Source organism: Chelonia mydas, chromosome 23 (assembly GCF_015237465.2).
Source record: "Chelonia mydas isolate rCheMyd1 chromosome 23, rCheMyd1.pri.v2, whole genome shotgun sequence".
Lineage (NCBI taxonomy): Eukaryota > Metazoa > Chordata > Testudines > Cheloniidae > Chelonia > Chelonia mydas.
Genome location: NC_051263.2, coordinates 16,578,393 through 16,591,479, shown reverse-complemented (window position 1 = coordinate 16,591,479; position 13,087 = coordinate 16,578,393). Strand labels below are relative to the sequence as shown.

Genomic DNA, 13,087 nt, shown 5'->3' with positions numbered 1-13,087 from the left:
AGACTCAGGCTGACAGACGGGATACAAGGGATCATTATCCCTGGGTCTCCTTCCTTGACCCTGTTCTCCCAGTGGGATATGCACTGAGCGGTGCCCTACAGGGGTGGTTTTGTTGTGCCGATGGGCAACACGACATCCCGGTCTGTGGGGCCCCAGGGTGGGACTGTGCATTGGGGAGAAGCTCTCCCGGGCCCTGCCCCTGCCAAGCCAATCTGGCATCTGTCCAGTGACACCCCCCCACATAAGAAAGGTGTCCCATGGGAGGTTTCAGATGGGGCATTCGCTGTAGGGATCTACCCGCATACCACCCAGCCAGCCCTTTGTGGCTCCCCCCGGGGGCGGCTCCTTAGGGTGCACAAAGCTGTTTCGCGGGGGGGTTGATGGTCATTTTCTGTCCCCAACCCCGGTACCTGGCCCCGCGCTGCCTGGGCGGGTGGGAGCTGGCGCCGTTCCCAGCTGAGTCGGGTCGGTTCCCCCTGCGGGAATAGAACCAGCGTCTGTCAGGGGCGGGGCAATGTGGGGGGTGGCCGGTTCAGCACCCCTGGGGATCCCAGAATGGGGAAGATCAGCCCAGCAAGACCCTGAGCGCAGATACAGGCCCTGCCTGGCTCCACGGAAACTGGAACCAAAATCATTACTGACTTGTATTAATTACCAGGAGCCCCTGTCGTGGGCCAGCTCCCCTGTGTGCTCGGAGCTGTTCGGACACACAACACAGAGACTGTCCCTGCCCAAGTCAGGTGCCATTCACACCTGGAGTCACTGCAGAGCAGGTCTGGGTTCGGCTGTGCCTATTTCAGAGGAGGAACGTCCCTGTGTCTACAGAGCTAAAGGGGAGCTTCCCTGCCCAACGGGGCTGTATCGACCCAGGGGGCGCGAATTCCAACAGCCCAGACTCGCTCTGAGATCATTAGTGGGGGTTGGGAACCACACGGGATTCGTCATTTTGGGTCCCGTTTTCATGTAGACAAGGTCTTAGTCCATCTTTCTATCCCTCACCAGACGTGCTCCCATCTCTCCATCACCCTACATTCCCAAGGACCCATATTCTCACTGATCTCTGGCCGGCCGTCCCCATGAATCTGTCCATCACCCTCTGTATAGAAGAATTGAACCCATCAGTTCTGTCTGCAGGGACCATCCCCCTCCAAACGGCCCGAATGGCCCTGTGGGTGTCTGAGCGGGGAGCCCTCTTCCCTGGGGGAAGACTTGTTCCATTTCTCCGGCTCACCTTCTCCCGCCGGCTCCGTCATGGGGGGATCCGGCTGCTGGGTCCCAGCTGGGTCGGTTCCCTCTGTGGGATGAAAAAGAGCATCGGCTGGGACGCGGAAGGGAGGGAACCGAGCACCCAGCCATCGGCCCTGAAACTCCAGCGGCTGCTGCTGTCCCCTGGCCGGGAAACCCCCCAGTGACTCCATCCCCACTCTGTGCCCCCATCTGGGCATCTCCTCTGCTGGGCCCAGGGCTCAGGTCAGAGCCTGGCTCTGAGTGTCCCATTGGGGCCAAGACCCCCTGAGGGCCCAGCTGGGTGTGGGGCTGGGAGCAGGAAAACTGAGCCGGGCCCCTCACCTGCTACCACCAGCTCCACGGGGTCGCTGGGCTCCGACCAGACGGGCAGGCCCCACTTGGTGCTGTATTGGCAGCTGTATCTCCCTGCGTCTCTCCGGCTCACGTTGTAGATGGGAAATTCAACCAAGTCCCCCGCGGAATCTGTCGCACACCGTGCGTCCGGGTCTCCAGATTTACTCAGAAAGACCCTCGCTCCCCGACACCGACACTCACACCGGATGGTCACAGCTCCCCCCGGGGCAACCCCCTCACTGGGGAGCAGGGAGATGTTGGGTTTGGGGTAGCTGGGCTCTGCAGGCAGGAGGAGACAGGCCGTGAGACACAGACCCCGGCACGGTCACTGCACCCCGTCCCCACAGCCCGGCCCCAGTGATGAGGCCGATACAGGGGCCTGCAGGGAGAGAGTCTCCTGGATGCTTTTCCCCCAAATCCAAGAGCGAGAGAGCTGGGCTAGCGACATAAGAGCCCCGGGGACCCCCCACCCCTCAGCAGGATCCATCTGCCAGGAGCCCATGGAGGGCTGGCCGGGGCAAGGCAAGGAGAGGCCGAGGCAACCTAGAGGCCAATTGCGTTTTATCTGCATCAGCTGGGGAAGGAGAAATCGGATCAGTGGGGAATGATCACAAGTGAGTCAGAGTTCGCTGTGTCGGGTCCCACTGGGAACGATTGCTGAGCTCGCTTAAACAGGAGCCACCATTGGCTGACTTCAACCCACGTTATGGGCGACAATTTCCATTCGTGGAGCACCAGGACCTGGAGTTGGAACGTCCGAGGCACGAGGCCAGAACCCCCCGCGCTACGTTTCCTTCCTGTCGCTGCACCTGACGGTGCTGGGCGGACGTTTTGTCCGTACTATTGGCTTTACTTTCCCTACAGCTCACTTCCTCCTCTTTTCTTCAGCCCGTTTCTCTTTGCTCACAGCTCGTTTCCATGACGGTTCATTCGTGCCTGACTTCTCTTGCGGTTTTCTAACGATTGCTTAGGTAGCGTAGAGACTCGTTTCTTCGTGTTTCACGACCGGGTTCTTCCTTTAACTTTCCCCCTCCTGCCTCTGTCTTTCCTCTGTCTGCCGCCCCCTCTTCCTGCCATCTCTGCCCTGCTCAACGGGACTCTCTCCCTGCCAGCTCTCTGCCGGGCGCCCTTCGACGACACAGCTCGGCCACCGGGCCCCTTTCCACTGGCTCCCCACTCGCTGGGTCCCTTCATTTCTGGTGCCAGTTGCTCCCTCGCTGGCTGCTGGTGTCTCTCTCCCGGCACTGGGCAGCCTCCCTCCAAACTCTACCAGCCCTTTCCCCCAGGAGCGCTGGGGGCGGGGGGAGGAGCCGCTGTCCCCCGCTGTTTTCTTTCTCTCCCCACCACAAAAAAATCCCGCCCCAGGCTCGAGCTGCCCCCACCTCCGCTGCTGCCCGGGAATCCTTGGGGGTCTTCCCACAGCAGCTGTTTCCAGGCCGCTTCTGAGCAGCCACCGTGTGCAGGTCCCACTGCGCTTTGATCCGACAGCCCCCAGCCCAGGTGGGCATCACCCAGCCAGCCCTGGAACGCAGTCACAGGCTGGGGGCGGGGCAGCCCCCTGGCCCCGACTCCTCTGTGCGCCCCCGGAGCAGGAGCAGCCAGGGGAGCCTCCCCCCGGGAAAAGCCCCTGCTGTGCAGCTCCCCCGGGGGCAGGGATCCCCCCTCCCTCGGCCTTGAACCTCCAGCAGCTGCTTCTGCCCCTTGCTGGGGAACCCACCAGTGATTCCGTCCCTGCCCCCGACCCAGGCGTCCCCTCTGCTGGGCCCAGGGCTCAGGGCAGAGCCTGGCTCTGAGCATCCCATTGGCGCAGAGACCCCCTGGTCAGGGGCACGCACAGGAATAAAAATGTGGCTGCTTTTGGAGGGGCACTTTGTGTGCCCCCCGCAGCCAGAAGAGCTGGTTCTGCTCCCCGGGGGAGTTCTGTGCTCCAGCCCCACTGATTTGGGGGGCCCCTGTGCCTGCTTCCCCCCTTGCACATGCGGCTGGGAGCAGGGATGCTGAGCCGGGCCCCTCACCTGCTACCACCAGCTCCACGGGGTCGCTGGGCTGCGACCACGTGAACGGGTACCGTTTGTCTTGATAATAGCAGCTGTAGCTCCCTGCGTTTCTCCGGCTCACGTAGCGAATGGAAAACTCGGCCAGATTCCCAACCGGTTCCGTGTCCTGCCACACGTTCGGGTTTCCATCTTTGTACAGAAGGAACCTCACGTTCTGGAATGGAGCCCAACACTGGATGGTCACAGCTCCCCCCAGGGTGACCCCCCCATTGGGGCTCAGGAAGATGGAGGGTTTGGGGTAGCTGAGCTCTGCAGGGAGAAAGAGAACGGCCGTGAGACAGACCCCGGCACAGTCACTGTGCCCCGTCCTTGCTGCACGGTCCCAGAGATGGGGCCCCTGGGAGAAAACCCAGCCAGAGGAACCTCTCCGAGATCCCAGAGATTCCTGGGATCTGCAACTGAAACTGCCCGAGGAACTAAATCCAGAGCAAACCTCTGTAACCCCTCTATCTATTTAATGGGGCCCTGCAGCCTGGGAGCCAGGACTCCAGGGAGGAGCCTGCCGGACAGGCTGTAGGTGAATTGAGCGAGCCGACCAGGGGCTGGTTCTCCCCACAGCGCTGGGTTGGGCTGCACCCCACCGGGGGATATGGAGGAGCAGCGGGGCTGGGGCCGGGGGAGGGGGGGGGTGAAGGGGCAAAGCAGGGAGAGGACAGCGAGAGGGGGAGCATGTCGAGGGCTGATGGGTGGGCATCAGGGGTGACACGTAACTGGCCTCAGCCTGGCACCTGCCCACCCCCACCAGCCACGGCAGCTCGCGCCGGGCAGAAACAGGACCGGGGGGCAGGGCCCTGCTGGCCGAGAGCCGTCACGCCGTGGGGGCTGTGCTGATGGACCGGCAGGGGAGCAGCCGGCCCCACAAGCTCCATCTTCAGCCTGCCACCAGCCTTGCACACCCACCCCATCGTCGGCCACTGGACCCGCCACTCACCCTTGGTGGGCAGGCGGCTGGCGAGCAGGGATCCGGCCAGTACTGATGTGGGGGGGGGGAGACAGAAAATACGGGACAATTTGCCTGTTTTTAAGAAAAACTTGGGACACCTGCAGCGGGTTAAATACAGGACTGTCCCTTTAAAAACGGGAGGTCTGGTCACCCTACACCACCACCCCCCCCGGTCAATCAGGGGTCACCCCTGACTGTAGTGGGGGCAGGGGCAGGTTCTGATCTCAGCCCCCTGGGATAAACACAAGGAGGTTGAACTGATTTTGGGGGTGAAGGTTCAGGGCTCAGCTCCTCTTTTCCTCTCCCCCTTCCCCTCCCCGTCCTGAACACTAAAGTTTCCCCTGCCCCACAGATACTCACGACCGGACACCTTGCTCTGCCTGGCCAGCCAGCAGCCTGGAAAGGTGAGGGCCCATTAGGGACCAGAAGCCAGAGTGACTCAGTTCCCCTCGCCCAATGGGCACAAGCCCTGGTCTCAGATTCCCCCCACCATGGGCACATGCCCTGGTCTCAGACTTGCCCCCGCCACTCCCTTTGGACACATGCCCTGGTCTCAGATACCCCCCAGCAACCCACATGGATACACGCCCTGGTTATCTCTGGTACTCACAGAGGTAGAGGATGATGGGAGCAGATGCCATGATGGGATAGCAAGGGGCCCCTCAGCCCTGTCTCCAACACCCACGGTGCCCAGTTCCACCAAGCCCCAAATAAGAAACTCAGCTGGTGGCTCCAGCTACAGGAAGTTGACGATGTCTCGTCTCTTCCTGCGCCCATCACACGTTGTCTCTAATCTGCACGGGAAATCTACTGCGGTCAAAGTAAGCAGGGAGCTTTGCAAAACCCAGGAAACCCAGCCTGGCCAAGCATCATGCAGCTCCCAGCTTGTCTGTGTCTCTGTGGGGAGTGGGGACAGGTCACCCTCAACGCACCCTGCAGCCTTGGGGAAGGTGCACCAGGCTGGGAGCCAGGAGAGCACGGGGTCTGGTCTTCAATCTGCCACTGACCACGATTGCCAGGAAAATTCCATCCCCTTTTCATTCTGGGTTCAAGCCCAGCTGGTGACCCATGTAGGTAAAGTTCTCCATCCCTTGGCAGTAAAACATCGTATTGTTTTCACAGCCACGGTCCGTCTCCCGGTTTCTGCACCCGGCCCTGTTGGCAGGGCCTTGCACCCCCAGTGCAGCACCTTTCCCAGCTCACATCGCTGCGGGAAAGCGAGGAAGAGGGCCAGGGACGGACCAGCTCTGAGCATCTGCCCCCCCCCAGCTCCACGCCATCTCGAGCAAGTGAGTGGCATGTAGCGTACCCCTGTTCTGCCTGGGGAGGGGCCGAAATGGGCGGAATCTCCTCCCCGGGAGACTAGATTTACTAACACAGCCCCCTGCAACCCTTCGCTCTGGGCCAGGGCAGCGCGTTTCCTGCCGGGTGTTCTCCAGAGCCGTCTCCAGTGTGGGGGAAATGTCCCAGCCATGGCGCTCCCAGCCTCCCCTTGTAGGAGACTGTTTCCAGGGCTGAGTCTCTGGGGGAGCCAGACCCTGCCAGACGCTGAACACCCAGAAACCCCAATCCATGAAATCGGTGAGAACTGGGGGGACTCATGTGATTGGGACCTTGTGAACTTTAGCTGGGGGTTCCCAGGACAAGCTCAGACTCCTTCCCGGGTTCTGTTCTTTCTCTGGCCTGGCAGGGAGTGTGGCCTGGGGGAGGGGCTGGGGGGAGCTGGGAGTCTGGCCTGGGGCGGCGGGGGGGGCGGGGAGCTGCTGGTCCAAACTCACTGCAAACCCCACTGCTCTGAAAGGATGAGACTCCCCCGGTGTCCCAGTGCTTCAGTGTTGACGGGGAACGTTGGGAGCAGCCTGTCCTGGGAGCTCCTGCCCTTGGGGTAGATTGCAGTCCCTGTGCCCCGGGGAGGGGCGTGCGGGGAGGGAGGCATTGCCCCAGCGGAGGGAAGATGGGGGGAGCAGGGAGGCCTGTTAGTGAGAGGCTGCCTTGACCCCAGACTCATGGCTGCTCCCCGCTGAGTCCCAGGGTGGAGAAGCTCAGGCAGATGCTGCAGACGGAGGCCGTGAAGGTGGCTCCAGGGCCCGTGGGAAGCCGCTGCCGGCTGCCCCAGGAGGAGAGCGGCCCCTCTGTCCCCGCTCGGGGGGACGCAGGCTCTGGCCTGGCCAAGAGGTGGAAGTGCCTGGTGGTCTGCAGGAGGAGACACCAGCTCCCAGAGCAGGCCCTGAGGCACCTTCTGGGCCAGCATGGAGGTGGCCCAGGGGCAGCTGTGCGGGAGGGACCCAGGACAGGGCGGGAGCCAGGCATGGCGGCTCTGGGGCTTCCTCTCCAGGAAGCAGAGGAGCCAGGAGCCCACTGGAGAGCCCCCAGCTGCCCAGAGCAGGAGATGGGCGGCCCCGGCTGCAGCCCCAGCAGGAGCTCCCGATGGGCCAGCAGCAGCCCCACCGTGGAGTGTGAGCGCGTGGAGGCTGAAGGCTCCCCCATGGCAGGTGAGGGGAGACCCCGGGGACGGGAGGAGGACGGGGGGGCTAGTAACACCCGGCGCATGTTGGGTCGCCAAGGCCGGAGCCACGGGAGCCCCATTGACACTCATAGACGCTTGCGGCATGCAGCAGGCGTAGCTGGGCACTGCAAGACGGAGGTTCCTCGGGGGGTGTCTGGGGCCGGAGATATCGGCTGGCGTCCTTCGGATGCACAGTCCAGGCAGCGGCTGCCCAAAGTGCTCACTCCCGTGGCTGGGAGCAGCTCACACGCCAGAGGCTGTGCGGGAACAGCCCGGGAGTGGGGGTCTCACAGCGGGGCAGGGTGAGGCTGGGTCCCGGAGCCGAGGACTGGAGCGACCGAGCAGATCACCGGTCCGGACAACACCAGAGGAACGTCACAGGCTGGTTTGTGGTTCTGTGTTTATTACAAATCTGGAGATTAACGGGATGCAAAATAACACAAGCAGCCGCATCGGCATGTCCCCTCCCCCTCCCAGTGCTGAGACCCCCTGGTCCCGCACCTGTGAGGTTGAGAGATTCCCACAGCCACCCTTTCAATTGCAACAGAGGACCAACCAGACACCGTTCATGGCTGATGAACACCCCTCAAGGAAAGAATCCACTATCCCAGAGACTGGGTACAATGGAGATTGCTTGACCAGTGGGGACTGCCTGATCCCCGGGTCACAGCAAAGATCTTTCCAGCAAGCTGGAAGAAAATATAAAAGAGGGGAAGGGACATAAACCTTGGGCTTCTCTTCCCCACAACTACAACACCTGGAGGAACATCTGGAGGACAAAGGCTTTGACCTGGGGAAGGGTGGTCCCAGGCTGGAATGGAGTCCAGTCTGTGTACGGAGGGCGCTGACCCTGTTCCTAGCAAACAGACAGACGGAAGGTGGGGGAGAGACAGGATGGAAACGGGGGTGAAATACGGCCTCTGGGGATGGTGTCGGGGGCTGGACCAGAGGTTGCGTTGGCTGCAAGGCGACCCCGAAGCCTGCTGCTCGGACCCTGGCTGGTTACAATCTGGGCAGGGCCGGCCCCGCATTGGGTCCGTTCTCCTTAGGCAGGGCAGGTGGGGTGGGTGCCACACACCTGACTGCAGCATCCGATGGAAAGCCAGGAGAGTGAGCTAGGAGAGGACGAAAGACACAGCGGGGTGGAAAACATCCCAACCAGGGAAGGGAAAAGGATCTCCAGGGCATTCGAGGCGCTGCTAATCAGCTGTCCCCGTGGGCGGGCTGGGGGCTGCAGGCCACGGCAATGGGACGACTTCCAGCTCGCAGAGGGGAAAACAAAGGTCCTTAAACAAGAGCCAGGCCGGCCGGCTCCGGCCTTTCAGGAAGAAAGTCCTTTAGAGGAGTCGACGGGCTGCAGCCCTGGAGGCTGGGGCTGCGCTAGGGGAAAATGAAGATGAGCCAGGCCAGCACGCAAGGTGGGACAGGGGATGAGAGAGAGGGTTGAGCCCATCTTGGGGTTTCTAACAAAGTCCCTTTCTGAGGACCCTAATGAGGGGGGAGTGGGAGGCCTAGTCCCTCCCCCTCATTATTTTGACCCCCAATTAGGCCCAAAGTCCCTCCCACCCATTTGGGGCTATTAACTTCTGGTTCCAGCTTCTGTTTTCCCCCAGCGCAATGTCGACCCCCACACTATTCAGAGGAAACATTAAGAACAGGGTGCCCTAGGGGAGAGCTCCGGGCCCTACAAGGCGGCTGGGGCCGTCGGGACATGGGGCGCCCTAAGGCCCATGGCTTGTGGGCAGCAGCCCCCTGTGACGAAGTGGGACTGTTCTTAATGTTTCCTCCGAATATTGTGGGGGTGCCTCAGTTTCCCCTACGCAGTTCTTAAGTATCTAGGTGGTGGGGTAAGGGTGTATGATCACTGCAGAGCCCTAGAGGGCAGGTGTGTGCAGGAGTCTGGACACAGAGGATGGCTGACACCCTGTTTCCTGGCAACTGATGGCCTGGGCTCTTCCCCCCTGCAAGGTGAGAGCTAAAGGGCTGGAGAAGAAAGGAATCCGGTGACCTCCTGGCCCGGGAAAGGGACAAAGCCCAGAGGAGGAGGGGCTGGAGGGAGTTTCAGTTTGGGGCTGGCTGGGACATGGAGTGAAGGGCAGACATGGTTGTCTGGCTCACTGCCCCCCAAAATGGACCCAGCTGAGGGGTCCGGTTCTCTGCACCTACAAGCTCTGGTTTAGACCATCTTCCGGTCGTCTAATAAACCTTCTGTGTTACTAGCTGGCTGAGAGTCACGTCTGACTGCGGAGTTGGGGGGCAGGACCCTCTGGCTTCCCCAAGAGCCCCGCCTGGGCGGACTCGCTGTGGGAAGCGCATGGAGGGGCAAAGGAGGCTGAATGCTCCGAGGTCAGACCTAGGAAGGTGGAAGCTGTGTGAGCTGTGTGTCCTGCAGACAGGCTGCTCACAGAAAGGAGACTCCCCGGAGTCCTGCCTGGCTTCGTAGGGAGCAGTTCCAGAGCATCGCCCAGGGACTCCGTGACACCCCCTTGCCTGTGGTCTCCGGGACACGTTCCGATACAGCCACGCCGGAGAGGACGTGGGATTGACCCCCCTGCCTGAGCCGCCCGGGGGTCGTTCGCACGGTTGTGGCTGTGGAGGTTGTGAAGCGGCCCGGCTGCGAGCTCCCCTGTAAAACCCACGGGCAAGTTCCCCAGCTGTGCCAAGGCCGCGGGAACCGGGGAAATTGGGGACGACGCTGAACATTGTAACCTGGGCGAGAGAACCAGCCACAGACGCTGGGTTGGTCTGACCCGAAAAGCCCCCTGGCTACAGCCCCACGACTGTCGATATCGCGCTGGGGGAAAACAGAAGCTGGAACCAGAAGTTAATAGCCCCAAATGGGTGGGAGAGACTTTGGGCCTAATTGGGGGTCAAAATAATGAGGGGGAGGGACTAGGCTGCCCACTCCCCCCTCATTGGGGTCCTCAGAAAGGGCTCTTTGTTAGAAACCCCACGATGGGCTCAACCCTCTCTCTCATCCCCTGTCCCACCTTGCGTGCTGGCCCGGCTCATCTTCATTGTCCCCTAGCGCAGCCCCAGCTGCCAGGGCTGCAGCCCGTCGGCTCCTCTAAAGGACTTTCTTCCTGAAAGGCCGGAGCCGGCCGGCCTGGCTCTTGTTTAAGGACCTTTGTTTTCCCCTCTGCGAGCTGGAAGTCGTCCCATTGCCGTGGCCTGCAGCCCCCAGCCCGCCCACGGGGACAGCTGATTAGCAGCGCCTCGAATGCCCTGGAGATCCTTTTCCCTTCCCTGGTTGGGATGTTTTCCACCCCGCTGTGTCTTTCGTCCTCTCCTAGCTCACTCTCCTGGCTTTCCATCGGATGCTGCAGTCAGGTATGTGGCTGAATGCTCCGAGGTCAGACCCAGGAAGGGGGAAGCCGGGCGAGCTGTGTGTCCTGCAGACAGGCTGCTCACAGGAAGGCGACTGCCCCAGAGTCCTGCCGGGCTTCATGGGGAGCAGATCCAGAGCATCGCCCAGGGACTCTGTGACACCCTGTGGCACAGGCTCCCCACCCCGCTGCCATTAGCCATTTCCGCCACCCCAAGGCAGAGGCCCTGGCACAGCCCCACACCGAGCCGGGCCCGTCCAGACCCCTGGGGGCCGATCAGCGGGGCCGGCTCAGACGGGTTGGGCTCCACTGGTGCTTCCGGCTCCATCCTTACAAGGCAGCGTCATGTCGCTCGGGGTGACGGTGACCCCACTGGGACAAGTCGGGGATTTTCTTGTGTTTTCCTTGGTTTTTCCAATGGTTTGCATGCAGCGGGGGTGGGACTCAGTATCCCTGGGAAACTGGTGAAATGAGGTGATGGGAGAGGGAGTTTGTTGTTACAGGGGACCTGCAAGGGAACTGGGGACCCCGGCCAATGGCCTGGAGATCGGAGACCCCAGTGACTGGTGACCGGGAGGCCCAGCTCGGGAGTCACAGCCAGGTCCGGCCAGCGGGAGGACAATGGGCTGTGAAGAGAGGACCCCAGTGACCGGACCACCCGGTTCCAGCCAGAGGGGCCAGAGGACAGAAGAGGGGAGAGGGGGCCCAGGCGACCCTGTTTACCTGGAGAGAAGACGACGGACGGGGAGAGGGGGGTGTGGCTTGGGGCCGGTGAGATCAGATGCCCAGCTGGGAAGCAGGGGGGCTCGGGGCTGGAGAGAGGGGGCAGGCAGAGCCCACCTGGAGGCAGGGGAGACTGGGATGTGCTGTGCGGAGGGAGGCCAGGCCTGAGGGGTCTGAGAATTTCCTGCGCTGGGTTCAGACGCTCAATAAACCCTCCTGTGTTATGCTGGCTGAGAGTCGCTCCGGGCTAGAGATCAGGGGGGCGTTATTCCCTCTGGGAGTGGGGTCCCCGGGGGTCCAGAGCGAGTAGACTCACTCGGGGCCCACGGCAGAGACAGGCGTGCTAAGGCTCGGAGAGGTGCGGCTCCAGGAGGTGGAGGGGCCTAACCCCCGAGAGAGAGTGGACCGCCGAGAAGGGCTGTCGCACTGAAGGGGGTTCCCCCCAGGGACCGCACGGGGCCAAGAGTGGGCACCACCTGGGGGTCTGTGGCAACATGTGACGCAGACCCCGAGCGGGGAGGGGCTGACAGGGCGACCCAGCCACCGGCCCCTCCCCAGCACAGCTCCCCATTGAGTGCTGGGTTTCCAGGGGAGTGGGGAGGTGCCCTGGATTCAGAATTTGCGGGAGGGGCCGGCTGGGCAGCGCTTGTGCCCTGACTCCTCTGGTCGTCCCCCAAGACAGGGAGCATCCCCTTGGAAAAGGCCCCCTGCTCTGCAGCTCCCCCGGGGGCAGGGTTCCCCCCTCCCTCGGACTCAAATCTCCAGCGGCTACTACTCCCCCCAGTTACTCAGTCCCCACTCCCCAGACAAGCATCCCCACTTCTGGGCTCCAGGCAGAGCTGGGCTCTGACTTTCCCATTGATGCCGACCGCCCCCCAGGGTCCGGCCGGCTGTGGGGCTGGGAGCGGGGACGCCGAGCCGGACCCCTCACTTGCTACCACCACAGAGCTGCTGGCGTGTGCCCAGACGAAGGGCTCTGATCAGAGCTGGTAGCTGCAGCTGCAGCTCCCTTCCTGCTGCCGGCCCCCTCCTTCCTGAGTGCCTCACGCCTTGTCTCTAATCTGCCGGCCAAATCTAGTGCGGTCAAAATAAGCAGAGGTCCCTGCAACATCCAGAAAACCCAGGGGCCCTCAGCCTGGGCAAGCCTCCGGTAGTTTGCAGCTTGTCCGTGTCTCTGTGGGGAGAGGGGAAAGGTCACCTTCGATGTCCCCTGCAGCCTTGGGGAAGGTGGAGCCAGGAAACCCCAGAGTCTGGTCTTTAATCTTCGGCTGACCATTGCGAATATTTCCATGCAGATCCTGCCCTGTGTTACATTCTGGTTTCAACCCTGCTGATGACCCATGTAAGTAACATTAATACGTGATCATGTGTAACCGTCTGCCAGGGGGAGTCAGCAGTAACCAGGGCTGGGTTCAATATCCAGGGGTCCCTGCTAAGAATACGACACAGACCCGGCTCGAGCCTCCATCCAGTCATCTGGGAAAATGAAACAGCCCCCCTCCACCACCACCACACACCCCGGGTGTCTGTAAGAGACGACCCTGCCCCACGTGCAAGCCCTCAGTCTGTCTAGAGCAGAGAGAACTGTGAATAAAAAGGGGAAAGGAACCTGGCATTAATTTGGGGAAACACCCCAACCATGATTTGCTACATCCAACCATGAGCAAAACTCCCGCCCCAGAGTGCACTGGGCAGGGTCCTTCGCCTCCGTGTCTCCCCTGGCAGGGCGAAGATCCAACAACCAAATGTCCCTTAACACGCTGCTCCCCTCCCCCTGCCCCGCACCCCGCTCACAGCTGCTGTCCTTGGTCAGCGGAGACCCCGAGTTCGGAGGTGCGTTCACGGGAGTTCACCTCGTTCGTCCTGCCACCGCTCGCTGCACCGTGGCCGCCGGCCCTGCGCCGTCACCGTCTGCTGCCACCCGCCTCTCCACTGGGACCTCTGCGAGTCG

The 13,087-nt window shown here is 62.1% G+C and overlaps 4 protein-coding genes across 10 annotated transcripts in view; 2 read left to right on the top strand and 2 right to left on the bottom strand.

Moving 5' to 3' along the window:
• LOC119564877 (immunoglobulin superfamily member 1-like) overlaps positions 1-13,087 on the bottom strand; it is a 967,916-nt gene that overhangs the window by 70,627 nt on the left and 884,202 nt on the right. The window lies entirely within an intron of this gene.
• LOC119564866 (immunoglobulin superfamily member 1) overlaps positions 1-13,087 on the top strand; it is a 999,687-nt gene that overhangs the window by 313,632 nt on the left and 672,968 nt on the right. The gene's annotated exons all lie outside the window — the stretch shown is intronic.
• LOC119564865 (immunoglobulin superfamily member 1) overlaps positions 1-13,087 on the top strand; it is a 798,058-nt gene that overhangs the window by 254,753 nt on the left and 530,218 nt on the right. The gene's annotated exons all lie outside the window — the stretch shown is intronic.
• LOC119564843 (leukocyte immunoglobulin-like receptor subfamily B member 5) overlaps positions 1-13,087 on the bottom strand; it is a 49,560-nt gene that overhangs the window by 5,837 nt on the left and 30,636 nt on the right. Inside the window, exons 6-8 of one of the 2 annotated variants that reach the window (XM_043534661.1) lie at positions 1,570-1,860; positions 1,232-1,294; positions 411-476 (exon numbers count right to left, since the gene is read on the bottom strand). In XM_043534661.1, the coding sequence (XP_043390596.1) occupies positions 411-476; positions 1,232-1,294; positions 1,570-1,860 (420 nt within the window). The remainder of the gene's footprint in view (positions 1-410; positions 477-1,231; positions 1,295-1,569; positions 1,861-13,087) is intronic. The other variant, XM_043534662.1, reaches the window with a different exon arrangement.